Source organism: Colobus angolensis, unplaced genomic scaffold, assembly GCF_000951035.1.
Source record: "Colobus angolensis palliatus isolate OR3802 unplaced genomic scaffold, Cang.pa_1.0 Scaffold925, whole genome shotgun sequence".
Classification (NCBI taxonomy): Eukaryota; Metazoa; Chordata; class Mammalia; order Primates; family Cercopithecidae; genus Colobus; species Colobus angolensis.
In genome coordinates, this window is record NW_012123210.1 from 3,025 (window position 1) to 15,885 (window position 12,861).

Genomic DNA, 12,861 nt, shown 5'->3' on the forward strand with positions numbered 1-12,861 from the left:
TTTTTTTTTTTTTTTTCCCCCTCATCTTCATGGATTTATCTACCTTTAGTCTTTGATGCTGGTGACCTTTGGATGGAGTTTTTGTGTGGATGTCCCTTTGGTTGATACGAATGCTATTCCTTTCTGTTTGTTAGCTTTCCTTCTAACAGTCAGGCCCCTCTGCTGCAGGTCTGCTGGAGTTTGCTGGAGGTCTTCTCCAGACCCTATTTGTCTGGGTATTGCCACAAGCGGCTGCAGTCCTGCAAAGATTGTTTCCTGTTCCTTCTTCTGGAAGCCTCGTCCCAGATGGGCACCTGCCAGATGCCAGCCAGATGGAGCTCTCATGTATGAGGTGTCTGTCAAATTCTGCTGGGAGTTGTCTCCCAGTCATGAGGCATGGGGGTGAGGGGCCCACTTGAGGAGGCAGTCTGTCCTTTAGCAGTGCTCAAGTGCTTTGAAGGGAGATCTACTCTCTTCAGTGCCAGCAGGCAGGAACTTTGAAGCCTGCTGAAGCTGCATGCACAGCCGCCCCTTCCCCCAGGAGCTCTGTCCCAGGGAGATGGGAGTTTTATCTATAAGCCCCTGACGGGCTGCTACCTTTCTTTCAGAGATGCCCGCCCAGAGAGGAAGAATCTGGACAGAGAGTCTGGTTACAGCAGCTTTTTGGAGCTGCAGTAGGCTCCACCCAGTTCAGATTTCCTAGTGGCTTTGTTTACATTGTGAGGGGAAAACCGCCTACTCAAGCCTCAGTAATGTCGCACACCCCTCTCCCCACTAAGCCCAAATGTCCCAGGTCAATTTCAGACTGCTGTGCTGGCAGTAAGAATCAAGCCAGTGGAGCTTGCTGGGCTCTGTGGGGGTGAGATCCACTGAGCCAGACCACTTGGCTCCCTAGCTTCAGCCCTTTTTCCAAGGCAGTGAACAGTTTTGTCTCGCTGGTGTTCTGGGTGCCCCTGAGGTATGAACAACAACAACAACAAATTTCTGCAGCTAGCTCTGTCTGCCCAAACAGCCCCCCAGTTTTGTGCTGGGCCCTTGCGGTGTAGGCACCTGAGGGACTCTCCTGGTCTGCGGCTTGTGAAGACCATGGGAAAAGCATAGTATCTGGGCTAGAATGCACCATTCCTCACAGCAGGGTCCCTCACAGCTTTCCTTGGCTAGGGGAGGGAGTTCCCTGACCCTTTACCCTTCCTGGGTGAGGCGACAACCCACCCTGCTTTGTTTCACCCTCCTTGGGCTGCACTAACTGTCTAACCAGTCCCAATGAGATGAGCCACGTACTTCAGTTGGAAATGCAGAAATTACCCACCTTCTGCATTGATCTCGCTCGGTGCTGCAGACCAGAGCTGTTCCTATTCGGACATCTTTATTGTTTGGGTAGACTATTTTTATTTAAACAATTTAGTCTACATATTCTAATTATTTAACAATCTAATTTTATATTTTCCATTATGCTTACTGTATATTCATTCATACAATAAAAACTTAAAGTGCTTCTGAAGCATTACTGTTTGACCAGTTAAACATCCCTAGTAAACACACAGCAAGTCAATGAATCACAGATTCACAAGTAGTCACATAACTAAGCTTTTGTTAACATTTTACCTTCTCCATTTTGATCAGGAAGCAATCAATAAAGTCCCGAGGGTTGTTCATGTCCATTGATTCTTGGTGTTCTTTTACTTTCTCCAAAATATAACTTTTCACAAAAGCAACGTTTTTAAATAATTTGTTATGGGTTCCCGGCAGATAATCAATGATAGGAGAAAAATTGTTGCAGATCTAAGAGAAAACAATAATTTATTAAATTAAAAGATTTTAATAAAGGCATATATATCATATACCAAGCTCTGGTTGTAAATTACAGCTATAAATATAAATAAAATATATCATATATCTTGATGGGGAAATTTTTATTGTATATATGTAGTAATTATCTGATTATAAAAGATTTGAGGAAGAAAATTCTGACCAGAGAATCAATTCTAACCAGATGATAAACATTTTCTAGACTCATATCTCCTTTTTATTATACAAAAGCATCTTTATATGAATTCTGTTACTTTTTACAATTCTTCTCTACAATCTTGAAATATAAGATGGCATGAATTACCACATTCACGTTTTGTAGACGACAGCATAGGTTAAGAGAGTTTGGACAACCTGATTGATAGCAGAAAGCTAGTCCCTACTATACTGATTTCTATCAAGCAGCCTCTGAAATGGAATTAGTATTTTAGAAGTAGGAGGGGCTCAAAGATACTTCAAATTCCAACTGTGCACCAGAGCAGTTAAATGACTTCTGTACAATCACACAATTATTATTTAGGCAGAGTATAAAACATGCCAATTCAGCATAGAGTATAAGTATCATACCTCTTTATGGCTCATACACCATAAAACCATAATTTCATCATTCCTAACCCAGCTATCTCATCAGCTAGAGTCCCAACTGAGATATCAAACATCCCTGCCCTATTCATGTTTCTCGGCAGCTTCTATGGTCCCAAATGTTCCTTCCTGAAGGAGATGTCTTTTAAATTAGGATATTTCTGCCGTACAATATGACAAAGTGTGAATTGAAGGACAAGTCTTATGAGTAATAGAAGCCTCCAAAGTGCCTGGATATCCATGGAGTGATATGAGCACGCTCTGGGGCTGCCACCAAAGTACTTTATAGAAACAGGGCTTTGGAGTTTAGTGGAAGAAACATTGATGAGGGAGCTAATGGGCTTAGAAGTCAGGCTTGTATTGGGACATTTATTTCCCATGCATAAAATAAAGGGCTTGGCCATCTTTCCCAGATATTCACCCCATGGCTGTCTGGGCAACACTGTAGTATTCAAAAATGCACTTCAGAGCTTGATCCATATAGAATTTTGGATTTGTCAGAAAAAAAGAGCATAGGTGGTTTATCAGGAAGTAAAAATCTCAGCCTTACCTGGATCCAGGGGCTGCTCAAAATCTTGACGTTTTCGTTAAACTTTTCCATCAAGTTAAGAAATTGCTGATCTTTATAATCAAAACGTTTATGGAAAATAATGGAGCAGATCACATTGCAGGGAGCACAGCCCAGGATGAAAGTGGGATCACAGGGTGAGGCTAAAGAATTAGAAACAATTTAAAATACTATTAAACTTCAGATATAAAATGCTTTGTATTTGTTAACAGATAATAGTAGTTTAGAAATTTTAAGCAATATCTTACCTACGCATTCCCTTAACAGCAAAAAAGTGTTCGGCATGCATAAAATCAACACAGCACTTTTACATTAATCCTGAGTTGACCATTACAACCCAGCTGGTTAAATAACGGTTGTTCAAATAATAAATTTACATTGCCAGCCTATTTGTCTTTTACTTTGGGGAAAAAAAAGACATTTTCTAAAAACCTAATAATTCAGGTTTCAGAGGGAATCACATCAGTCTGCAAAGTCTGTAGACAACAAGGCACTGAGATAGAAAGGGCAAGAATAGTCGAGGATTTTAAAGCTTTTTATATATAATGAATAGCTGAAAGAGTCATTTGTTGAACCAGTAGAGAGGAACTACAGAGACTGTGGGTGAATTCATGTATTTAAGGAAATAAATGTAAGAAGTAGAATGTGTTTTATGAGAAAGAAAACAAATGTAAATGAATAATATGCTTAACATAGATTAGTTTGCAAAAATTTAAATGAAAACTTTGTTTGTTTGTTTTTGTGTATTGTTGGTTTGTTTTGAGATGGAGTTTCACTCTTGTTGCCCAAGCTGTAGTGGAATGGCACGATCTCAACTCACCACAACCTCTGACTCCTGGGTTCAAGCAATTCTCCACCTCAGCTTCAGAGGTAGCTGGGACTACAGGCATGTGCCACCATGTCCGGCTAATTTTGTATTTTTAGTAGAGACGGGTTCCTCCATGTTGGTCAGGCTGGTCTCAAAATGCCAACCTCAGGTGATACACCCACTTTGGTCTCCCCAAGTGTTGGGATTACAGCCATGAGCCACCATGCCTGGCCAAAAACTTTTATTTTAAATATAAATCCCAGGTAAGGCAAACAAGAAAGTGTAAATTGATAAATGGAGGTTTTTTCTTCTGTAGCTTTTCAAAAATGAATTTTCTTATTTAGGAACTAAATGCCCACCATCTGTAGTCATCCTGCAAATTTAACTTATTTAATTTGATATTGATTAGGCCCGGCCTATCATTTAATAGCTAAATAAATTAAATTACAGGAAAGGTTCTCTTGTTTGGTGGAGGATCTCTGAAATAAAGTTGTTATAATCAAGTGATTGGTAAAATTTATATTTTTAAAATTTTCTTTTGTTTTACTTTAAGTTCTAGGATACATGTGCAGAACGTGCAGGTTTGTTACATAGGTATACATGTGCCATGGTAGTTTGCTGCACCTATGAACCTGTCATCGAGGTTTTAAGCACCTCATGCATGAGATATTTGTCCTAATGCTCTCTCTTTGCTGGCCTCCCATCCCCTGACAGGCCCCAGTGTGTGATGTACCCCTCCCTGTGTCCATGTGTTCTCACTCTTCAGCTCCCATTTATGAGTGTGAAGTTGTGTTGTTTGGTTTTCTGTTCCTGTGTTAGTTTGCTGAGGATGATGAATTCCAGCTTCATCCATGTCCCTGCAAAAGACATGAACTCATCCTTTTTTATGGCCACATAGTATTCCATGGTGTATATGTGCCACATTTTCTTTATCCAGTCCATCATTGATGGGCATTTGGATTGGTTCCAAGTCTTTATTATTGTGAATGGTGCCACAATAAACATACATGTGCATGTGTCATTAGAGTAGAAAGGTTTATAATCCCTTGGGCATATACCCAGTAATGGGATTTCTGCATCAAATTGAATTTCTAGTTCTAGATCCTTGAGGAATCACCACACTGTCTTCCACAATGATTGAACTAATTTACATTCCTACCAACAGTGTAAAAGGGTTTGTTTCTCAACATTATCACCAACATCTGTTGTTTCCTGACTTACTAAGGATCATCATTCTAACTGGCATGAGATGGTATCTCATTGTAGTTTTGATCTGCATTCTGTAACGACCAGTGATGATAAGCTTTTTTTTCATACATTTGTTGGCTCCATAAATGTCTTCTTTTGATAACTATCTGTTCATATCCTTTGTCCACTTTTTGATGGGGATATTTCTTTTTTTTTTTTTGTAAGTTTGTTTAAGTTCCTTGTGGATGCTGGATATTAGCCCTTTGTCAGATGGATAGATTGCAAATAATTTCTCCCATTCTGTAGGTTACCTGTTCACTCTGATGATAGTTTCTTCTGCTCTGCAGAAGCTCTTTAGTTTAATTAGATGCCATTTGTCAATTTTGGCTTTTGCTGCCATTGCTTTCGGTGTCTTAGTTACAAACTCTTTGCCCCTGCCTATGTCCTGAAAGGTATTACCTAGGTTTTCTTCTGAGGTTTTTATGGTTTTAGGTTTTATGCTTAAGTTTTTAATCCATCTTGAGTTAATTTTTGTATAAGGTGTAAGGAAGGGGTCCAGCTTCTGTTTTCTGCATATGGCTAGCCAGTTTTCCCAACACCATTTATTAAATAGGGAATCTTTTCCCCATTGCTTGCTTTTGTCAGGTTTGACAAAGATCAGATGATTGTGGATGTGTGGTGGTATTTCTGAGGCCTCTGTTCTATTCCATTGGACTATATATCTGTTTTGATATCAGTACCATGCTGTTTTGGTTACTGTAGCCTTGTAGTATTGCTTGAAGTCAGGTAGAATGATGCCTCCAGCTTTGTTCTTTTTGCTTACAATTGTCTTGGCTACACAGGTTCTTTTTTGGCTTCATATGAAATTAAAAGTAGTCTTTTCTAGTTCTGTGAAGAAAGTCAATGATAACTTGATAGGTATATCATTGAATCTATGAATTACTTTGGGCAGTATGGCCATTTTCACAATATTAATTCTTCCTATTCATGAGCATAGAATTTTTTTCCATTTGCATCACCTCTTTATTTTCTTGAGCTGTGGTTTGTAGTTCTCCTTGAAGAGGTCCTTCACATCCCTTGTAAATTGTATTCCTAGGCATTTCATTCTCTTTGTAGCAATTGTGAATGGGAGTTCACTCATGATTTGGCTCTCTGCTTGTCTATTATTGGTGTATAAAAATGCTTGTGATTTTTGCACATTGATTTTGTATCCTGAGACTTTGCTGAAGTTGCTTATCAGCTTAAAGAGTTTTGGAGCTGATATGATAGGGTTTCTAAATATACAATCATGTCGCCTGTAAACAGAGAGAATTTTACTTCTTCTCTTCCTATTTGAATACCCTCTTACCTGATTGCTCTATTCAGATCTTCCAATACTATGTTGAATAGGAGTGGTGAGACAGGGCATCCTTGTCTTGTGCTGGTTTTCAAAGGGAATGCTTCCAGGTTTTGCCCATTCCAAATGATATTGGCTATGGGTTTGTCATAAATAGCTCTTATCATTTTGAGATATTAAACTTTATATTTAAAGAGCTCCCAAATTCACATCTATGGGCCCTAAATAGTGAGTTTATTCAACAGTACTCTGAATGGCCAGGCATCGAAGAGCTGGAAATGTGTTAGTTTGTTGCGTCGTTCACAGATAAATCTGATTTTCAGTCTTTCACTTCATTTGGAAAACAGAATTTAAAAACAAAGTAATTTGGTATCGAGGCTGACAAACAGATACATTGTATAACTTCATAGATGAGTAGAGATGGCAGTGGAAAAAAATAATTACCATAAATTTCTAAGCCAAAATTTCATAAATATGGTGGGAAAAAGATAAGCAAAACTGAAACAGAGCCAAATTATACTTAGGGAAAACAGATTACAGAGTTACTACTAATAATTAAAATCCAGTTAAATAAATCGTTTTGTAAATTGACATTTGTGTATTTCACAGAATTATGCTACAGCATATATTTACTGAAAATATATAAATCAAGAGTAATAAGAAATAATTAATACTATTTTTAAAATAATGCCATGTTTACAGAGAAATAATAATTGATGAGAACTGCTGTAAGATATGCCTAAGCAAGCATGGGCCTAAAAGAAATCCCAGATAAGTCAGTGAGGCTGACCATACAAACACAGTTCCATTAAATAAAAGCACATGCCATTTGGTTCATGCTACCTAGGGGTGTGATAGGGTCATTCCCACCATGTCCCTTCTCTGGTGACATGATCTGGAATAGGTAATGGGAAAAACACTGCTCTTTAACTCTTTCAAAAAATGAACTCAAAATCTATATTCATGATTTCTTATTTGAAAACAAAGAAGCAAAGTTCAGGAGAACATAGGATTAAATGAACCTTTTATACCCACAGTGTGTGCACAATCATGCCTGTACACACACAGCACAAATACGTGCAAATTCCCTTGGCTCTCAGCCTCAAACCCTGCTTCACATGAGCTAACAACCAGGACTCATAATGAAAGATATGGCCACCCTGGAAATGTTTCCAAGAATGTCAGTAGAGAAAATAGTAGTCCAGTAAGGTCAGTGATACAGAGTAGGTTCACCCACCGTTGGTTTTTCTCAACTCCTCCACAAGGCAGCGGGCTTCCTCTTGAACACGATCCTCAATGCTCCTCTTCCCCATGCCAAAATTCCGCAGTGTCATGAGGGAGAAACGCCGGATCTCCTTCCATCGCTTTCCATTGCTGAAAATGATTCCTAACAAGAAGAGAAACAGAAACTAGGAGGGAGATCCCAGGCAAGAAAGAGGGAGCTAACACTGGGCAGCCACGTGGATGGGCAAAGCTCTGCCTGAGAAGCTCCCCGCAAGTCTCTGTTTTTCACCCTTCCCATCCCCAAGATGGATGCTGAAACAGACACATGCACACCTACCAAATTTTCTGTTAGCTCTTTCAAACAGTGGGGAATGGCCTCTTCCAGAAAACTCCTCTCCAAGATCAATCAGGGCTTCCTTCACCACTTCATATCCATGCAGTACCACCATGCGTTCCAGTCCAAAATACAGAGTGAACACAGGGCCATAAACTTTTGAGAGCTAGGAAAGTAGATATAGATAACAGCAAATGAAGCAACTATTTCGTCCATTTACTAAGCCTCACTTAGAATGATATTTTCATTGTATTTGTATGCTTTTATTCAGCCACACAGGCTTCAGATATTTCTGAATTTTACATATAAACATGATGATGATTATATTTGCCACTCAGATGGTCTGTGATGTTCAAGGCAATAGTCAGACAATTGCTGCACAGATTACAATTAATCCTTACATCAATATATTCAGCAGGTCTATTTACTCTATTTTAAACAAACAGCCATGTGTGGTGGCTCACACTTGTAATTTCAACACTTTGGGAGGCTGAGGGATGTGGATCACAAGGTCAGGAGTTCAAGACCAGGCTGGCCAATGTGGTGAAACCCCTTCTCTACTGAAAATACAAAAATTAGCTGGGCATGGTGGCACATGCCTGTAATGCCAGCTACTTGGGGGCCTGAGGCAGGAGAATTGCTTGAACGGGAACCCGGGAGATGGAGCTGAGATCACACCACTGCACTCTAGCTGGAGCTACAGAGCAAGACTCTGTCTCAAAAATAAATAAATAAATAAATAAATAAATAAATAGAAACTGAGCTCAGAGAATGACAAATCCATTTTCAGTGTCCTACAGCTAATATACAGAAGACCCAAATTTGAAACTCCATTTATTCAAACACTGATGCTTGATATGTTTATCAGCACCCTCGAGACCACCTTAAGAACAATACGCAGCTTCAAGAACTAAAAATTTCCTGGTTTAATAGCCTTTTATGAATAGCATGCATCATAGCATTTATACTAAAAATATCTCTCTATGGACTCCACTTAGGACTCCCAAAAGCCCACATAGAGGCACCCATTGCCAGTTCAATAGTCCTCACAGCAGTACTCCTAAAATTAGGTGGCTATGGGATTATATGAATCACTTTAATCCCTAACCTCCAACAGAGTTTATAGCTTATTCCTCCCTCATACTATCCTTATGAGTTATAATCATAACAAGCTCCATTTGTCTGTGCCAAACTGATCTAAAATCACTCATTACTTACTCTTCCATAAGCCACATGGCACTTGTTATCATAGCTTTTCTCATTCAAACCTCCTGAAGTTTCAGCAGTGCAACCGCCCTAATAATTGTCCACAGACTAACCTCATCCCTATTATTCCGCCTTGCAAACTCAAACTACAAATGAGTTCACAGCCAAACCATACTACTAACACGGGACCTTCAAACACTTCTCTCCCTGATAGCCATGTGATGACTCCTAGCTAGTCTTGCCAACCATGCCCTGTCCCCTACCATCAATCTAGTAGGAGTAGTCTTCATAACTATAGCCTCATTCTCTTGGTCTAATCATACCATCAAGCTCATAAGGTTTAATACACTAATCACAGTCCTTTATTCCCTATATATGCTAATTATTACACAACAAGGGGTATTCACATATCATATTAACACTGTTAAAACATCTTTCACTTGAGAAAAAACCCTAATACTTATACATCTTCTGACCCTCTTCCTACCATTTCTAAACCCTAAGGTCATTTTGGGGTTTATATATTGTAGCTATAGTTTAATTAAAACATTAGTTTGTGGATCTAATAATGGAAGCCTGTAACTTCTTATCTAACACTTATCTGCCGTTGCTGGTCCTGAATCCACAGCTATTTCCTTTACAACAGGCATAAATTAATTCTTCAGAGAAGTTCAATTTTCATGGCTATTCTGAATAAAGCATATGGCTAGTACAGTAGAGGACTTAATAAAATCTAACAACAAACAGGTCCCTTACCATTTACCTTCAACCAAAATTTATAGCAAACGGCTATGAAATGAAGAAGAAACACAGCATTTCAAACTATTGACTTGTTATTTTGAATCTAACATGCAAAGACCCAAATCTTTCTCTACTCACAAAATACATGATTTCATTCCACTATTTCTGACACTGACAGACTGGAAAAGGCAACAAAAGCCTTTCAAAGTATTTTACTTTACAATGATCTCTTGTAACAATGTACCTCTAAGGATATACTTTATTCAAAAAATACAGGTGAATTTACTTACCTTTTGCAAACCACTGAAAGAGCATACTTACATTGGTTAAGGATTTGCTGACATCCTTAATATCTATCTTTAGGATATTTCCAATCACTGGGAGAGGAGTGGGGCCAGGAGGGAATTTTCCTCTCCCAGATCTCTGTCTCCAGAGTGAAAGGAGAAGCAAACAGCAGAGACAGAGCACAAGGACCACAAGAGAATCCATTGAAGCCTTCTCTTCTTGTTAAGACCAACATGAGCTTGCGCTCCAAGCCTTTTATAACACTCCATGCTAATTCAGTGTGTGCCTCTTTGACTAATAAAGTGACCAATCACCTAGGTCCACTATAGGCTCCTTCTGAAAGGACTTTGACCCACTGATAGAGATAAAAATAAAATATCCTTTGATCTTGTTCTCCTTCGTTCCAGTGCCCACTCTGCACATTCCTGTTTCATTGTACTAGGTTGGAGCCTAGGTATTGGTAATAAAAAACAAATGTTAACCCAGATGGTTCCAATGCACCTTCACGATCAAGAGCACTGAAGTAAATAATCTGATGCAAAAACAATTACTCAAAATTCTGAATTCTTAGATTAATAACAAGTTGGGAACTTATGATATTGAGGGAAAGTGATGTATTCTATGTCTTGTATATTTAAAAAGTATGTCAATGCTATGCAAAGATTAGGAGACTTTGTTCTTCATAATGAAATCCTTTCAAATATTTAATATAACCTACTAAAAATACAACAGCCTAAACATGAAATAGCTAGCATAACTTGTATATCTTAAATAACCAAACATATATCAAGTAAATTAGCTTAGCAAATATAAGCACCTTTACAATTAAACCTCCTAAAAAAATACGTGAAGGCAGGAATTGTTATTTTTTATTTTTCAAATGGGAAAAGAGAGACCCTGGGAGAACAGGACACCTGTTGGTGCCACACAGCTCATAGCTGGCAGAACTGATATCTGAGCTGAGGTCTTCTGATGCCCATCATGGTATATTATCTCTTACACCAGAGCTACTTTGAGAACAATTTTAGCAAAACGAAACAAACTTCTAAACATTAATTATTCCGAATATACACCACATTGATTCTGCTCATAAAACAGGCTTCACGTTAAATAGAACTCCTTATTTGTCTCTAAGGAAAACAGCACCAGAGATGCTCATGAAAAGAAATAAGAGTTCTCCCTTCTCTGTCACTGCAGAGAGGAAAAGCTCAGTGTAACTGAGGAAAGAATTTGGTGCTAAGGGTTTGAGAAACTAGGGCTTCTCCATCCCCCAGTCACCTCCAGACATGGTTGCTTTCTATTGTTTTTGGTCTCTCATTTTCAGAAATAATGTAATAAAGCACAGCAAGCAAAGGAAATTATGGACAGAACCACAGTTATGGATGCAATAGAGGATGAGAGGTAGGAAAATCACTGAATGGATCCATAGTACATAACCACCACAAGGTATAGACCTTAACAGGAGCTGCCATATTGAGTTGAGGGTCTAAATACAACTAGAAAGATACACTTTACTAGATCACTAATGACAATACTTGTGCAAAGCCATTTTCTTTAAATATATCATCATATTTGCGCTAAATTCCCTAGTGGGGTTATTTCCATTTCTTTTATTAAGAAAAATAAAGTTACGTTAAGACACAGTTGCACCATGCTTTACTGGTCATTTTAAAAATGGATTCTAACAATTTACAGAGAATTGTTACACCTCATGTCCCTTTGGAATCTCTCAATTACCTTTGCTTACAATAAAATTGACCCATTTCAGGAATGAGGAAGCTGAGCCTTGAAGATTCAGTACCTTAGCCAGGAACATGGTGTCTACCTTAGCCAGCACCATGTTCCATGTCTTATGAGACTAGAACCCATAAGCCCTGCATCTTGAAGGTTTCATTTCAAGCAAAACATTGAGTTCAATTGAGTCCATCAATATTTACTGATTGTGTACAATGATTCAGTATTTTGTGATGCAGTCTAGTAAATGATTTTCAAAATAAACATTAATTTCATTAATAATTACAGCCCCAGTTAACTAGATTGAGAGGTCAGAAGAGTTTGGTTTTATAACCTTTAGTTCTTAGGTAAGTCAAAGGCCTTGGAGATCCCTTGATACAGGAAAAGGAAAAGCAATAACTTTGTCCCTGACTCATGTAACCCTAAACTCTAACAGAAATATACCACCTTATTTTGGGTAAAATAAGCTCAGTTGCCCTCTTTAGAATAATCGTTTCATTCCTTCAGAGCTAGGTGTCCCAGCTCGGCTCCTTCTTTCTCCTGCTGAGTTGAAGCTCCTGCCTAGAACTTTCAGTTTATAGAAAGAAAGAATTACAGATAATTTGTAGACAGAAGGGATCTCTGAGATCAACTAAACTTTACTTTGTTTTTTTTTTGTTTTTTTTTTCCAGAAATGAGCAATTGTTGACTCAGTGAGACAAAGTATCACAATGCCTCAGTATAAGACTTTTTATTTATTTATTTATTTTGAGGCGGAGTCTCGCTCTGTCGCCCAGGCTGGAGTGCAGTGGCACAATCTCGGCGCACTACAAGCTCTGCCTCCCGGGTTCTAACCATTCCCCTGCCTCAGCCTCCCGAGTAGCAGGGACTACAGGCACCCGCCATTACGCTGGTCTAATTTTTTTTATTATTATACTTCGTATTCTAGAGTACATGTGCACAACGTGAAGGTTGGCTACATATGTATACATGTGCCATGTTGGTGTGCTGCGCCCATTAATGCGTCTTATATTAGGTATATCTCCTAATGCTATCCCTCACCCTGCCGTGACCCCACAACAGACCCC

General features: G+C 38.8%; 1 protein-coding gene across 1 annotated transcript; it reads right to left on the reverse strand.

Annotated features, from left to right (window-relative positions):
• Positions 1-1,438: 1,438 nt before the first annotated feature.
• Positions 1,439-10,264, reverse strand: LOC105504517 (cytochrome P450 2C9-like). The gene is made up of 5 exons (XM_011931976.1): positions 10,097-10,264; positions 7,832-7,994; positions 7,508-7,657; positions 2,921-3,081; positions 1,439-1,761 (listed from the first exon to the last, which is right to left on the reverse strand). The coding sequence occupies exons 1-5, from the start codon at positions 10,262-10,264 to the stop codon at positions 1,573-1,575; spliced, it is 831 nt and encodes a 276-aa protein (XP_011787366.1). The 3' UTR covers positions 1,439-1,572.
• Between the last annotated feature and the right edge of the window lie 2,597 nt (positions 10,265-12,861).

Excerpts from the sequence above, each read along its gene's own strand:
- LOC105504517 (XM_011931976.1), bottom strand. The coding sequence starts at position 10,264 with ATGGATTCTCTTGTGGTCCTTGTGCTCTGTCTCTGCTGTTTGCTTCTC. Across the intron at positions 7,995-10,096 it reads TCAGCAAATCCTTAACCAAT|CTCTCAAAAGTTTATGGCCC; the intron begins GTAAGTATGCTC and ends CTACTTTCCTAG. Across the intron at positions 3,082-7,507 it reads GGAGTTGAGAAAAACCAACG|CCTCACCCTGTGATCCCACT; the intron begins GTGGGTGAACCT and ends CTAATTCTTTAG.